Source organism: Puma concolor, chromosome E4, assembly GCF_028749965.1.
Source record: "Puma concolor isolate L17-30 chromosome E4, mPumCon1.1.hap2, whole genome shotgun sequence".
NCBI lineage: Eukaryota > Metazoa > Chordata > Mammalia > Carnivora > Felidae > Puma > Puma concolor.
Genome location: NC_141683.1, coordinates 67,463,741 through 67,478,624, shown reverse-complemented (window position 1 = coordinate 67,478,624; position 14,884 = coordinate 67,463,741). Strand labels below are relative to the sequence as shown.

The 14,884-nt window shown below is 45.2% G+C and overlaps 1 protein-coding gene across 16 annotated transcripts in view; it reads right to left on the bottom strand.

Annotated features, from left to right (window-relative positions):
* The window catches only part of CDC42BPA (CDC42 binding protein kinase alpha), a 321,738-nt gene that overhangs the window by 142,678 nt on the left and 164,176 nt on the right, over positions 1–14,884 (bottom strand). For all 16 annotated transcript variants that reach the window (XM_086694399.1, XM_086694385.1, XM_086694392.1 and 13 more), the window contains one exon: positions 13,429–13,595. In XM_086694399.1, coding sequence (XP_086550525.1) covers positions 13,429–13,595 — 167 coding nt within the window. The remainder of the gene's footprint in view (positions 1–13,428; positions 13,596–14,884) is intronic.

Genomic DNA, 14,884 nt, shown 5'->3' with positions numbered 1-14,884 from the left:
TGTTTCAAGGGTCGAGTGTATACGATGTACAGAAATGCCAGCCTCCAGATTTTATGTATGACTCTGGCTCATCAATTTAGCTAAAACAGATTACTTTACCTTGCGGTTCTACTCAGAAGATAAAAAGTATTAAAGAAATGTTAACTCCACTGAAGTGTTTTTCCAGATATTAGCAGAAGATCTGGAAAAAACGCAAACTTTAAAAGAATTTTATGTCAGAAACAAAACCACCCTGTGCTACAACAGTTGCAGCACTATTTTATGGAGGGTTGGCCATAGCAAGTCTCCACCTTCACCGTAATCGTCTGTCACTACAAATCATGACTGATTGCTTTATACCAGTTAACGTTATTTTATACTGCTTTATGTAACTTATATTATTTCTATGGCATATTATTACTTATATATATTACTTATATTTTACACACACACACACACACACACACACACACACACACACACACACAAGCTCCAAAACATTGCAGCCTTCAAAAGAGGGGGGTTTTCTAATTAATTTTCACCATCTGTACAGAGAATAGTATCATCATCTTTGTATGCACGGTGGCCGATAAATATTTGTTAACTTGAACTAAAGGTGTAAGATATACCTATCGCGCATCCGACCGTGATCTTCTGCATCCAATAAGTACATCTTATACGTTTATTTTTGGGTTCAAAACATGGTAAATATTGGTATATTTGGTATTTCTTATTTTTAAAGAAACATCCCTTGTTTGTTTTAAGAAGACACCGAAGTTGGGAGTAGGAGAAGGGAGATCTAAAAATAGCCCTGGGGGGGCGCCTGGGTGGCGCAGTCGGTTAGGCGTCCGACTTCAGCCAGGTCACGATCTCGCGGTCCGTGAGTTCGAGCCCCGCGTCGGGCTCTGGGCTGATGGCTCAGAGCCTGGAGCCTGTTTCCGATTCTGTGTCTCCCTCTCTCTCTGCCCCTCCCCCGTTCATGCTCTGTCTCTCTCTGTCCCAAAAATAAATAAACGTTGAAAAAAAAAATTTAAAAAAAAAAAAAAAAATAAAAAAAAAAAAAATAAAAATAGCCCTGGGGTACTAGTAACAGCTACTTTTCTTCCTAGACTCCACTTCCGGTCTGCTAAAACGCCCATTACCTGTCTGCTGGGGTTATTAGCCATTCTTATTCTCTCTTTGAATAACAATTTCGCACATTGTTCACTGCGCTTCTTACCATTACGACCCTTTTCATTACTCCTAGTAAACTCTCACATCAAAATAGACAATCCACCCAACACTCTGGCTTTCTGGCAAACAAACCCCCCAAGGCAGACACTGTTGGGGCTTTTTACCTAGAAGCGATTCCCCTCTCACTGCTTGTGAACCACATTCCGGCATCAGGCTCCAAGGCAGACCAGCCAAAGACAGAAGACGCTTCGAATCAATCATGGTAGTCCCACGCTACGTGCCGAGTACCGGTTAAGAATTAGGTATGTGACCTAGTTAGAACTCCCAGTGCCTTGAGAAGAAGTCCCCTAAGGGCTTCCTGGAAGAGTTTTAATCTCCTGTGGAGTAAGAGATGGATGAAAGGAAAGGAACCTTCTTTCGGTCTCCGCACGTGTGCGCACACGAGGTCTGGGACTTGGGCAGTACGGCAGAATCAGGAGGGGAAAGCCGTGAACATCAAAGGGAAGCTAAGCCCCAAATTGGCCCTGCAATGGTCTACTTCTGCCGTCCTGAGATAACAAATCCATATTATTTAAGAAGTCTATGACTTGCAGCCCAAAACAACCTAGCTGGGAGACTTTTTTCCGGCTACACCGCCAGATCCGCGGGTCACAGCCCGGACCCACAGCTCCTGCCTCACGTGAACCTAGAAACGTGTATGTGTGCAGGTGGCGGGGGGGGGGGGGGGTGTTCATACGGGCACAGGACCAAGAAAGCTCAGCATCGTACAGAACGTGAAGCAGGCTCCCGTGTCACAGAGTGGAACTGCTCCTCTGCTGGCGGTTGGCCCTTGGAGAAGTGCTCCTGGAAGCCCGGCCGAGACTCGGTAACCGCACGGCCTCCGAGACCGTGACTGCAGCTACACCTCTCTCTGTCTCTTATCTCCACAGTGCACTTACTCGAGGGACCACCTCACTGATTCCTCGTTCCCACCGAGAGATCGAATCCACTGTCGTGACATTATTCGGTCTTTTTCTCTTTTCTTCCTTATTTGCCCGCGTTAGATCCCGTGGTCCATCGCTACAGGAACTGCTCTGCAAACCCACCTGCGGCCTGTCTGCCCTCCGCTCCTCGGTGACACGGCCTGGAAGGCGCCCGTGTCGGCCGAATGGGACTCTCCCACTCCATGCTTCCGTCACGGAGGCTGACAAAGTGGCTGAAGGAAACGCAGTCACCTGACACTCACGTCTGCTAACACTGACCATCTGGTGACGACTGGCGGTCCTAAACCATTTCCCCAGAGCACGCGGTCTTCTGTGAACTGACCATCTCACGCGGTGTCTTCATCTTGACAAAAATCTCACGGTCTCCACCTTCCTTGTTCGCAGTTGATGGGCCCTGCTTTGTATTTGATGTTGCGTCTGTGTCCTCAAAGTAGAAGCTACGCGCTGCGAGGGCCAGTACTGTCCTCTTTTTCTGTTCACCGTCACCCCCCCACCCCAGTCGTGTGCAGAACAGTTCCTGGGCCGTCAGTGTTCAATAAACAGCTGGTAAATGGATGGAGCAGCTTACACGTAAACTGTGCCACTGCATGAAATGCACGTTGATACAAAAGACCATGATGTCTTATTTTCACTGGGTTTGCTTTGTGAAACGATACCACCCACACAGAACGATACTGCCTAAGAACACGTGAGATCATTTAAAACATCCCCAAAGCCTCCTAAACAGCAATCTTCTCATTCGGAACAGGAAGGAGTAGGAAGCACCAGGTCATTGCTCCATCACTCCTGCTGCAAAAAGTCCAAAAATGTAACTTGCAAAAATCTTATTTTTACAGAAATCAAGTATCTGAGAGAGCAGAGAGGACGCAGGACAACGAAACAGGGAGGGAACAGCCATTCTGAGGCGAGAAGACTCTGGCAGCTGGCTCCGATTTCTGAACTTTACCCAGTTCTGTGGCCAGGCTTAGGCCCCAGCTTGCCCTAAACGGAGCGCTATTATGCTGGAGGAAAAACACACACCAGAGCTTCTGGAGAATGGGTGGGGCTGCTGAAACAACTCGGAAACCTCCAGATCCCTAAATATGTGCTGCTATTTTCATCGTGGTGTCTTTGTTGTATCTGGAGACTGCGTGGGAAGTCAGGGGCTTCTAAAATGCAGACTAAAATCTCCTCCGGTACTAGAGTATTTGAGAAACAAGAGTCTTGCCTCAGGAGAAGAGTCTGTCTCAAATACGTGGCCAGTCTCCCCATCAACACATTTGTCAAATAGGAAAAGGGCACGGGGTAGGAGGCTAAAGGGCAGAGTGAATCGCCCACACTTTACAGAGTGAGGAAGAGAGCCCCAGCCTGGCTCTTTCTAGATCTCCCTTTATGATACTTGAACGCGGAGGTAGGCTGAGCCAATGAAATCTGCAAGCCAGCCTTGTCCTAGCTCAATTCCGGTTAGAGGGAGCTCTAGGAGAAACCGAAAACTTGTGCTACAGCGCCACCTTCTGGAAAACAAAAGAAAGGCTCCTGAATGACAACCTGTTGAACCCTTAGAATCCAAGGAAACAAAACCTTCCCTAAGTAAGAAAGGTGCCTGCTACTTCAAGTGTGACCACAGAGGTACATTTCATGACGCACTATGAGAAAACCACAGTTTCACAAAAAGAAAGGACTGTTTTCCAGCAACTAAATGCAAAGACATGAAGCACTGTGTTCTCACAGATAAAAAATTCAAAATGGCGGTTAGGCAGAAATTCAATGAACTATGAGAAAACTCAGAAAGGCAACTCAGTAAACTCAGGAATAAAATTAGCGAACAGAAGGAGTACTTTACAAAAGAGGCTGAAATTATGAGAAAAACGCAAACAAAAATTCTGAAGCTGAAGGCCTCAATCTATGAGGCTGAAAAATGCGTGACCAAGCACTGGGGGCACCTGGGGGGCTCAGTGGGTTGAGCACAGATTCTTGGTTTCAGCTCAGGTCACCATCTCACGGGTCGTGGAACTGAGCCCCGTGTCGGGCTCCGCACTAAGCATGGAGCCTGCCTGGATTCTCCCTCTCTCTCCCTCTGCCCCTCCTCTCTGCTCATGCTCACTCTCTCTCTCCCTCCCTTTCTAAAAATAAATGTTAAAAAAATTTTTTTTTAAAAGCACTGAAAACAGAGCAGATCAAGAAGCAGATCAAAGAGAATACATGATTTGGAGGGGGGGAATCTAGAAATGATTCAGGTGGAAGAGAAGAGAGATCTGAGATTTTTAAAAAGTGAAGAAACTCCACAAGAGTTACCATACTCTATCAGACAAGCGAACCTAAGGAAAATGAGGATACCACAGGGAGGTGGTTTATTTAAAGAAAAAATAACTGAGAACTTCCCCAAACTGGAAGAACTGGTCATAAAAGTCCACGCAGCTGAACAGGACACATTACTATCTCAATGAAAAAAGATCTTCACTAACACACCTTATAATGAAACTGTCAAGAGTCAATGGTAAAGACTTTTTTTAGTTTCTTTTGAGACAGAGAAAGAGAGAGAACGAACATGCATGCGAGCAGGGAAGGGGCAGAGAAAAAAGGAGACAGAGAATCCCATGCATGCTCTGTACTATCAGTACACAAACCAATCCCATGAACCGTGAGATCATGAGCCAAAATCAAGAGTCAGACATTTAACCAACTGAGTCACCCAGGAGCTGCATCAATGGTAAAAAAATTTTACCAGGGGGAAAAGGGATGTGACTTACACCCATTAGGCTATCAACAGATTTCTCGGCAGAAACCACAGAGCAGGAGAGAGTGGAATGACATATCCAAAGTACTGACAGATAAAAACCACCAGCCAAGAATATTCTATCCAGCAAAGTTATCCTTCTGATATGAAGGAGAGATAAAGGCTTTCCAAGAAAACAATAGCTAAGGTAACTCACCACCATCAGACCTGCCTTCAAGAAATGTTGAAAGGAGCTCTTAAAACTGAAACAAGGGGTGCCTGGGTGGCTCAGGCTGTTGAGCATCCAACTTCGGCTCAGGTCATGATTTCACAGTTTGTGAGTTCGTGCCCCATCCTGGGCTCTGTGCGGACAGCTCAGAGCCTGGAGCCTGCTTCGGATTCTGTGTCTCCCTCTCTCTCTGCCCCTCCCCTGCTTATGCTCTGTCTCTCAAAAATAAACAAACATAAAAAAATTGAAAAAAAAAAAACGGAAAATGAAAGCACACAAAATTCTGATTCAGATGACAGACATTCAGAACTAGAAAACTGTAACCCTATTTCAGAACAGTGTGTCACATACTTAATGATAGCATAAATGTTAAAGGAAAGGAGCATTTAAAATAACTATAGCTACTACAATTTTACTTTTTAAAGCTTATGTATTTTTGAGAGAGAGAGAGACAAAGTGTGAGTGGCGGAGAGGCAGAGAGGCGGGGGGGACACAGAATTCGAAGCAGGCTCCAGGCTCTGAGCTGTGAGCACAGAGCCCGACGTGGGGCTCAGACTCACAAACCCTAAGATCATGACCTGAGCCAAAGTCAGATGCTTAACGACTGAGCCACCCAGGCACCCCTAGCTACTACAATTTGGTAACAAATTCACAGCATAAGAAGAGAAAACTTGTGATACCAAAAGTATAAAAGGGAAGGCATAAAAGGATGGAATCTTTATAGGTGAATGAAGCTGCTATCATCAGAGACAGGACTATTTTATCTGTGAGACATTTTATGTTAACCTCATGGTCACCACATGGCAAAAATCTAGAGCAGAGGCACAAAAGATTAAAACAGGAAGGAGCCAATCACCATGGAAAACCACCAACTGGCAAAGGCAGACAGAAGGAGAAGTTAAAGGAAACAACGGAGAGACAAAATAACCAGAAGGCAAAAGAGAAAATGGCAGTAGTGAGTGCTTACAAATCAACAATCCCCCCAAAAATAATTGGATCGCACTCACCAACAAGAAGGCATGGAGCAGGGGGAAGGATTTCAGAAACAAACAAACGAGACCCAAATATATATGCTGCCTAAAGGAGACCTATCAGCTCTGAAGATACACACAGGCTCCAAGCGAAAGGAGGGAAGATAATACTCCAAGCAAGCAAAAACCAAAACAAAGTGGGAACAGCCATACTTCTTTCAAACAAGAGAGACTTCAAGCCAGAAATGGTAACAAGACAAAGGTCATTGTAGAAAAACAAAAGGGTCAGTACGTTAACAAGATATAATAATCTGGGGCGCCTGGGTGTCTCAGTGGGTTAAGTGTCCAACTCTTGATTTCGACTCAGGTCATGATCTCTTGGTTGGATTGAACCCCACATGGGGCTCTGAGCTGACAGCATGGAGCCTGCTTGGGATTCTCTCTCCCTCTCTCTGCCCCTCTCCCACCACTCACATTCTTTCTCTTTCTCAAAATAAATATTTTTTTTAAAAAGAAGATATAACTGTAAATATATACACTCCCAACACCCAAGTACCAAAACATATTAAGCAAGTACTAACAGATCTTAAGGAAGAAAGAGACGATACAATAATAGTAGGTGATTTCAATACCCCACTATTAACAATGGATAAATGGTCCAGACAGAAAATCAGCAAGGAAATGTTGTAATCGAACCCTACTTTAGAACAAAGGGACTTAACAGACATTACAGAACATTCCATCCAACAGAAGCAGAATACACATTCTTAAGTGACAGCAGGACAGGCTCCAGGACAGATCACATGACAGGACATAAAACAAATATCAGAAAATTTAAAAAGAAATTATACCATCTTTTCTGACCACAATGGTATGAAATTAGAAATCAACAAGAGGAAGGCGAGAAGAACTACAAATATGTGCAAATTAAATGATTCTAAACAACCACTGGGTCAAAGAAGAAATCAGAAAAGAAATAAAAAATTTTCTCAAGACAAATGAAAACGAAAATACAAACATATCAGATCTGTGGAATCGATGGAGTAAAGCAGTTCGAAGAGGAAGTTTTTTTTTTCTTTAAAAAAGTTTATTGACATTCTATGCAGTGAACGTACTGTGCAGTATTAGTTTCCGGAAAAGATTTCAGTGGCTCATCACTCACATACAACACCCAGTGCTCATCACAACACGTGTGCTCCGTAACACCCACCACCCATCTAGCCCATCCCCCACCCACCTCCCCTCCAGCAACCTTCAGTTTGTTCTCTGAAAGCTGATAGCAAAAATGACCATATTAATAAATTAGAGAGATTTCAAATAACCTAATTTACACTTCAAGGAACTAAAAAAAGAAGAACAAATTAAGTCCAAAGTTAGCAAATGGGAGGTAAAAATAAGGTTCAGAGCAGAAACAAATGAAATAGAGACCAGAAAAATAGCAGAAAGGATTGAAGAAACTAAGAGCTGGTTCTTTGAAAAAATAAACTACACAGACAAACCTTTAGCTACACTAAGAAAAAAAGAGGCGACTCAAATAAAATTAAAGAGATGGGGCGCCTGGGTGGCTCAGGCGGTTAAGTGTCCGACTTCAGCTCAGGTCATGATCTCACAGTTCATGAATTTGAGACCCGCAAAGGGCTCCCTGCTGTAAGCACAGGGCCTGCTTTGGACCCTCTGTCCCCCCCCCTCTCTCTGTCCTTTCCCTGCTTGCTCTCTTTTTTTAAAAAATGACTATCCACTCTTGAGAGAAAGAGAGAGGGAGAGAGAGGGAGGGAGGGAGGGAGGGAGGCAGGCAGGCATGAGCAGGGGAGGGGCAGAGAGAGGGAGATACAGAATCCTAAGCAGGTTCCAGCTCTGAGCTGTCAGCACAGAGCCCAACACGGGGCTCGAACCCACAGATGAGACGATGACTTGAGCCGAACTTGGATGCCCAACCGACTGAGCCACCCAGGTGCCCCTCCCTGCTTACTCTCTCAAAAATAAATAAATATCTTGGGGTGCCTGGGTGGCTCAGTTGGTTAAGTGTCTGACTTCGGCTCAGGTCATGATCTCATGGTTCATGAATTCAAGCCCCACATCAGGCTCTGTGCTGACAGCTCAGAGCCTGGAGCCTGCCTCAGATTCTGTGTCTCCTTCCCTCTCTCTGCCCCTCCCTGGCTCACACTTTCTCTCTCTCTCTCAAAAATAAACAAAAAAATTAGAAAAAAAAAAATCCAAAAAAAAAAAAAAAAAAAAAAGAGGAAGAAATGAAGAGGCATTACAACTTAAATGACAGAAATATATAGGATCATATACTATGAACAATTATAGGCCAGGATATTACACAACCAGAAGAGATGGATACATTTCTAGAAACACACAACCTACCAAGACTGACTCAGGAAGAAAGAGAAAGTATGAACAGACCAGTAACGAATAATGTGATTGAATCAGTAAACAAAAACCTCCCAACACAGAAATCTCTAGGAACTGACAGCTTCACCGGTGAATTCTACCGAACATTTAAGAAAAACTAACAATCTTCCTCAAACTCTTCAAAATAATGAGGAGGAGGGAACATTTCCAAGTTCTTTCTAGAAGGCCTTGATACCAAAACCAGAGAAGACCACAAAAAACTATAGACCAATATCTCTGATGAATATAGATGTAAAAATTCTCAACAAAATATTAGCAAGCAAAAGTCAAGAACACAGTCATAGGATTATATATCACGACAAAGTGGGATTTATCTCTGGGATGCAAGGGTGGTCCAATATACACAAATCAATAAACGTCACAGATCACCTCAATAAAAGATAAAAATCACACATTCATCTCAACAGACACAGAAAAAGCATCTGACAAAACGCAACATCCTTTCGTGATAAAAAACCTTAACAGACTGGATACAGAAGTAACATAACAAAATAGGGCCATTTACAACAAAGTGACAACTAGCATTATACTCAATGGAGAAAAACTGAGAGCTTTTCCTCTAAGATCAGGAAGAGGACAAGGATGTCCACTCTCTCTACTCCTATTCAATATAGTCCTGGAAGTGCTAGTCAGAGCAATCAGGCAAGACAAAGAAATAAAAGGCATGCAAATCAGAAAGAGAAAAGTAAAACTGTTACTATTTGTTGACATGATTTTACATATAGAAAATCCCCAAGAGCAAACCCAGATAACAGTTGGAACTAATCAACAATTTCAGCAAAGTTGCAGGATGCAAAATCAACACATAAACCTGTTGTATTCCTTTACAGTAATGATGAGACATTTGAAAAAGAAGTAAAGAAAACCATCCCATTCACAACAGCATCAAAAACAATAAGCTACTCAGGAACGCTTTTAACCAAGAAGGACAAGATCTGTACAATGGAAAATGTAAGAGTTTCCTGAGAAACAGAAGACGACACAAACAACTGGAAAGACATTGCACGTTCATAGATCACAAGTATTAATACTGTTAGAATGTTTACACTACCCAAAGCCATGTACAGATTTAACATAATATCCATCAAAACACCAAAGGGATTCTTCACAGAAACAGAAGAAACAATCCTAAACTCTGCTGTGGCATCACTAAAGACACTGCAAAGACAGAGGGATCCTGACAAAAAGAACAAAGTCAGAGGTATCACGCTTCCTACTTTCAAACCACACTACAAAGCGACGATAATAAAAACAATACATTACGGGCACAAACGCAGACACGCAGAGCAACAGAACGAAACAGAGCCTGCGATCAAATTGTGGCAAACATGGTCAACTAATTCTGCAAGGGAGCCAAGGACACCCAATGGGGAAAGGACAGTCTCTTCAACAAATGGTGCTGGGGAAACGTGCAGAACAACGAGAGTGGGCCCCTCTTGCACCACTCACAAAAATTAACTCAAAATAGATCAAAGACTTAAACATAAAGACCTGACAGCATAAGACTTCTAGAAGTCTTCTAGAAGAGAACAGAGAAGAAGCACCTGGACACTGGTCCTGGCAATGGTTTTCTGCATATGACACCAAAAGCACGCGCAACAGACACAAAAACTAACAAATGGGACTGTCCCAAACACGGAAGCTTCCGTGAAGCAAAAGAAACAATTACTAAAATGAAAAGGCGACTTACAGAATGGGAGAAAACTTTTGCAAGTAACCAAGACGTGGAAACAACCTAAAGGTGCATCGGTGGATGAACGGATTAAAAACGATGGGGCATATGTACACAACGGAGTATTACTCGGCCACGAGAAAGGAAACGTCCTGCCGTGTGTGACAACATGGACGGACCCTGAGCGCACTGCACGGAGTGAAGCAGTCAGATGGAGAAGGACACACGCTGTACGATATCACTTCTATGTGAGATCTGAAACAGTCAAGCTCATAGAACAACAAAGAGTAAAACTGGTTACCGGGGACGGGGCAGGGGTGGGGGGATGTCATTTCACGGTACAAACTCACAGCAAGTGGTAGAGAAATCATAAAGATCTACGGAGCAGAGTGGTCAATACAGACAGCCGAGCTGCACTGTAATTATGTGACATGGGAGAAGGCACTCAACAGTCCTACGACAGCAATCTCGTTACAACAGATAAATGTATCAAATTAGTAAGTTGGACATCTTAAATTTACACAATGACATGAGGCAAATATATTTATTAGAATGTCAAAACAACTTGCACGATGAAGAGGAATTAATCCACATGCAGAGATCTTGGCAACTTATTGAAAAAATAGAAAGCAGTCTGTTTTATTGATGTCTGGGGAGTGTTTTTCTCTACTGGGCCTCTAAAAGTATAATAGCGAAATTTTATTATTGCAAAAACTTGACTCTTTCTCTCTTAAGAGTTACAAGCTTTTTGATTACATTCCTTCATTCACAAAAGGAGTTAAGTAAAATAAATTGTATGTTATGTCCTTTATTTTGGAGAAAATAAAGCAGGGAAGAGGGATAGTGAATGCTGAAGATAAAGCAAGATTAGCTTTCAGGGGCGCCTGGGTGGCTCAGTCAGTTAAGCGTCTGACTTCGGCTCAGGTCATGATCTCACGGTTCCTGGGTTCAAGTCCCGCGTCGGGCTCTGTGCTGACAGCTCGGAGCCTGGAGCCTGATTCGGACTCTGTGTCTCCTTCTCTCTCTCTGCCCCTCCCCTGCTCACACACTCTCTCTCTCAAAAACAAATAAACATTTAAAAAAAAAAAAAAAAGACTAGGTTTCAAATAGTGCAGTCAGGAAAGGCCTCATTTAAAGGTAATATTCAGGTAGAAATCTGAAGGATGTAAGGGAATGAGCCATGTGAACACCAAAGGAAGACAATTTCAGGCAGGGCAACAACTAATGCCAAGGCCCTGAGGTGGGGATGTGCCAAGCTGTGGGAAGAACAGCCAAGGAGCCCAGGGTGGCTAGAGGCAGAAAGAAGGATGGGGCAGCAGGGGGGTAGGGGGGCCTAGGAGGTGAAGTCAGAAAGGCAGGAAGAAGCCGGGCACAGACAGCGAGCCTGGCTGTTAAAGTGAGTGAGACGGAAAACTCCCGGGGTGGAGAAGAGGCCGTGAGGTAAAATGGTCTAAACTGTGCTCTAAGAGGATTGCTTGGCTGTTGTGTTGGAAACGGATCGGGAAGGTGGGGGAGGAGGGGCGCGGAAGGTGGGGGAACCAGCGAGAAGGCTGTCACGGAAGGGAGGGGGCAGCGGTGGTGCTGTGAACAGGGAGGGGGCCGTGCAGCGAGCGATGCCCAGAGTCGGGATCCTCGGTGACAGCAGAGCCACCGGACTCGCTGGCGGCAGGATGTGAGCTGTGACAGAATGACAGGGCTTCCAGGTGCCTCGGAGGCTGCAGTTCTGGGCGCCTCGGCTCACGGGGTACTCGGAGGACCCCGGCATTCGGAGGTCAGAGCGCCGGGCAGAAATCAGGGAGCGAGACTGGGAATCACTGGTTCAACAGAAAACCAGGAGATTCGAGCGTCCCAGAGCCCAAAGAAAGAGCTCTCAGGAGGGGGCGTGGTCTGGTGGGTCAAATGCGGACAGGTGCGAAGACGCGGACCGGGCAGCACTCGCCAAGAGTCAACTTGACATCAGCACTCGTGAATTCGAAGTGGGATCGGTCAGCACACCACGTGTCCCCGGTACGTTACCGTCGGCCACACAGGAGCAGACATAATGCATTTAAACAGAGCTGGGGTCCTGGCAAAGGAGGGACACGTAGAAGAGGGAGCAACAGAGGTGGGGGTCCCCATGAGGGGGCTAGGACTGACCACGGGGCAAGGTGACAGGCTTATTGGTAATGACGGGACTGAAGGCATACTGGAGGCACCAAAGGGGGTTCACCAGACCAGCGTGAACAGGAGATCACGCAGGGTCTGCTTGAAATGGAGATTAATAAAGATTTTAATTTTTTTTTTTCAATGTTTATTTATTTTTGGGACAGAGAGAGACAGAGCATGAACGGGGGAGGGGCAGAGAGAGAGGGAGACACAGAATCGGAAACAGGCTCCAGGCTCTGAGCCATCAGCCCAGAGCCCGACGCGGGGCTCGAACTCACGGACCGCGAGATCGTGACCTGGCTGAAGTCGGACGCTTAACCGACTGCGCCACCCAGGCGCCCCGGAGATTAATAAAGATTTTAGCTGCCAGAGTCTCAAGACTGGAGTGGATGAGATCGGGCGGAGGACAAGATCATTGGACATGAACAATCAAGAGACCAAGAAGTCGGAATATTAAAGAGGTCTGCCAACATGCATTTTAAGGTCACCAAGTATTTGGGGCGCCTGGGTGGCTCAGTCGGTTACGCATCTGACTCCTGGTGTTGGCTCAGGTCATGATCTCACGGTTCGTGAGTTTGAACCCTGCATGGGCTTCTACGTGGGATTCTCTCTCTCCTTCTCTCTCCGTCCCTCCCCTGCTCACGTTCTCTCTTTTTCAAAATAAATACATAAACTTAAAATAGACAGATAGACAGAGAAAGAAAGAAAGAAAGAAAGAAAGAAAGAAAGAAAGAAAGAAAGAAAGAAAGAAAGAAAGAAAGAAAGAAAAAAGAAAGAAAGAAAGAGAACAAAATCACCAAGTATGAGGACAGGAGCGATGTCGCAGAGAAACTGTGCTAGGAAGAGGACCTTTTTAGGATAAGGAAATATGGTAGGCACACCGAGCGGTACGCTAGGATGCGAAGGGCTCCTTGTCCCCAGACGTGTCTATGTGCACACATACGCACCCGCGGGGGAACAAGGGCTGTTTTGCGGTTTACTGTTAATGTCATGAGTTTACGTAAATGGTATCATACTGTATTCTGCGTGACTTTCTTCCACTGGATTTTTTCCACCTCATAAAATAAATTTCTTTTCAAGATAAAACAACGCTTACAATACACAGTTCCTAAAACTGTGAGTCCAATTCAAAAACGGGAAAAACACCATCTTTAAAACATATTTACCTTGAAGCTTTCTGCTAAGTTCAAGTTTTTCCTGCTCAAGGCGCTTAATTCTTCTCTCATAAGCTTCCGTGGCCAAGTTGTTGTCCAGAGTCCTCTGAACGTTGACATCCAGGTCGAGGGAAGCGGGCCCGGCTGTCACTCGTAAACAGCTCCGATCAGAAAGAACACTGCGGAGACAAAACAAGGTGAGTTCACACAGAAACAGAAAGTCTGAAGGAAAAAAGAGCCTTTTGAAACTGTCCATTTAAAACATGGATTTAAATAGCTAATTACAGTTGGCCATCTCTGCAGTGACTGTAAAACACATTTTTTGCACAACTCAACACAAATGACTTTTTAGAAGAATTTTTAAGTGAAAAATCGTCCCACTTATCTTGAATTTAAATAACCACAAATCGTAAAATGAAGTTTGCTGAAAACAAGGTGACCACCCAAGTGAAATCATAGTCCAAAGTACACATCATGTCCTCGCTATCAAAATTTGGATGCAAAAGTGAATGCTTTCTTTAATACTTAGCTAAAAATATGTAAAGTGTTGGACATTCAACAGCGAGCAAAAGAGATGCTTGCCCATGAAGAGCTTGGCTTCCAGGGACAGAAACAAACCAGACAAATGAGTAAAACCTTCAGGGCATTAGAGCTGCCTGATAAGAGACAAAGCAGGGAAGGAGTGTGTGTGTGGGGGGGGGGGGGTGTCGAGCATTAATGGGGAGGAAATAAAAATCTAGACAAAGTGGCCAGGCAGCTATCACTCAGAAAGGAACTCGGAAGAAAGTCCAGAGCGAGGAAGGGGACCAGCCAACGGAGCCACAGGGGAATCAGCATTCCAGGCAGATGGAACAGAAGGGCAAAAGCTCTGAGGCGAGAGCGTGTCTGGCACATTCACAGGCCAGAAAGGAGATGTGTGTGGCTGGAGTCGAGTAAGCAAGGTCCAGAGTAGGGAGAAACAGAAAGATAAAGGAAGCCAGTCGTGCAGGGCCTTGTGAGAAGTTTGGTTTGGATTAAGATACGAAGGCACTGGGCTTGGGAGGACAGTGGGGGCTGGTCCTGAACGGAGGGGCGATACACTGTGACTTCTGGCAGGACCAGACGCGTTCAGAGAAATCCAAGAGACGACATTAGAAACACGTGAAGCGGGTGGTTGAGAGATTCTAAGTAGAAGAGAGTGGAGAGGTCTCTGCCGGGGACACACCAGCAAATTTCTGGCAGTGTGCCAGAGCGTAAGCGGGAAAGGTCCCAAGACTAAGTGCTGGGGCACAGGGCCAGAGACAGAGGAGTGGCCAGAGAGGTGAGAGGCAGCCAGGCAAGTGCCCCGGAAACCCCCCCAGTTCATCCGCACAGACGAGAGCCCGGGGCCAGAGGGAGGCAGGTGGTCCACGTGTGAAGGAGCGTGTGGAAACCACCCGCCGCAACCTCTCCATGAAACAGGAGGCGAGACTGCGAGGTGAGAGCACGG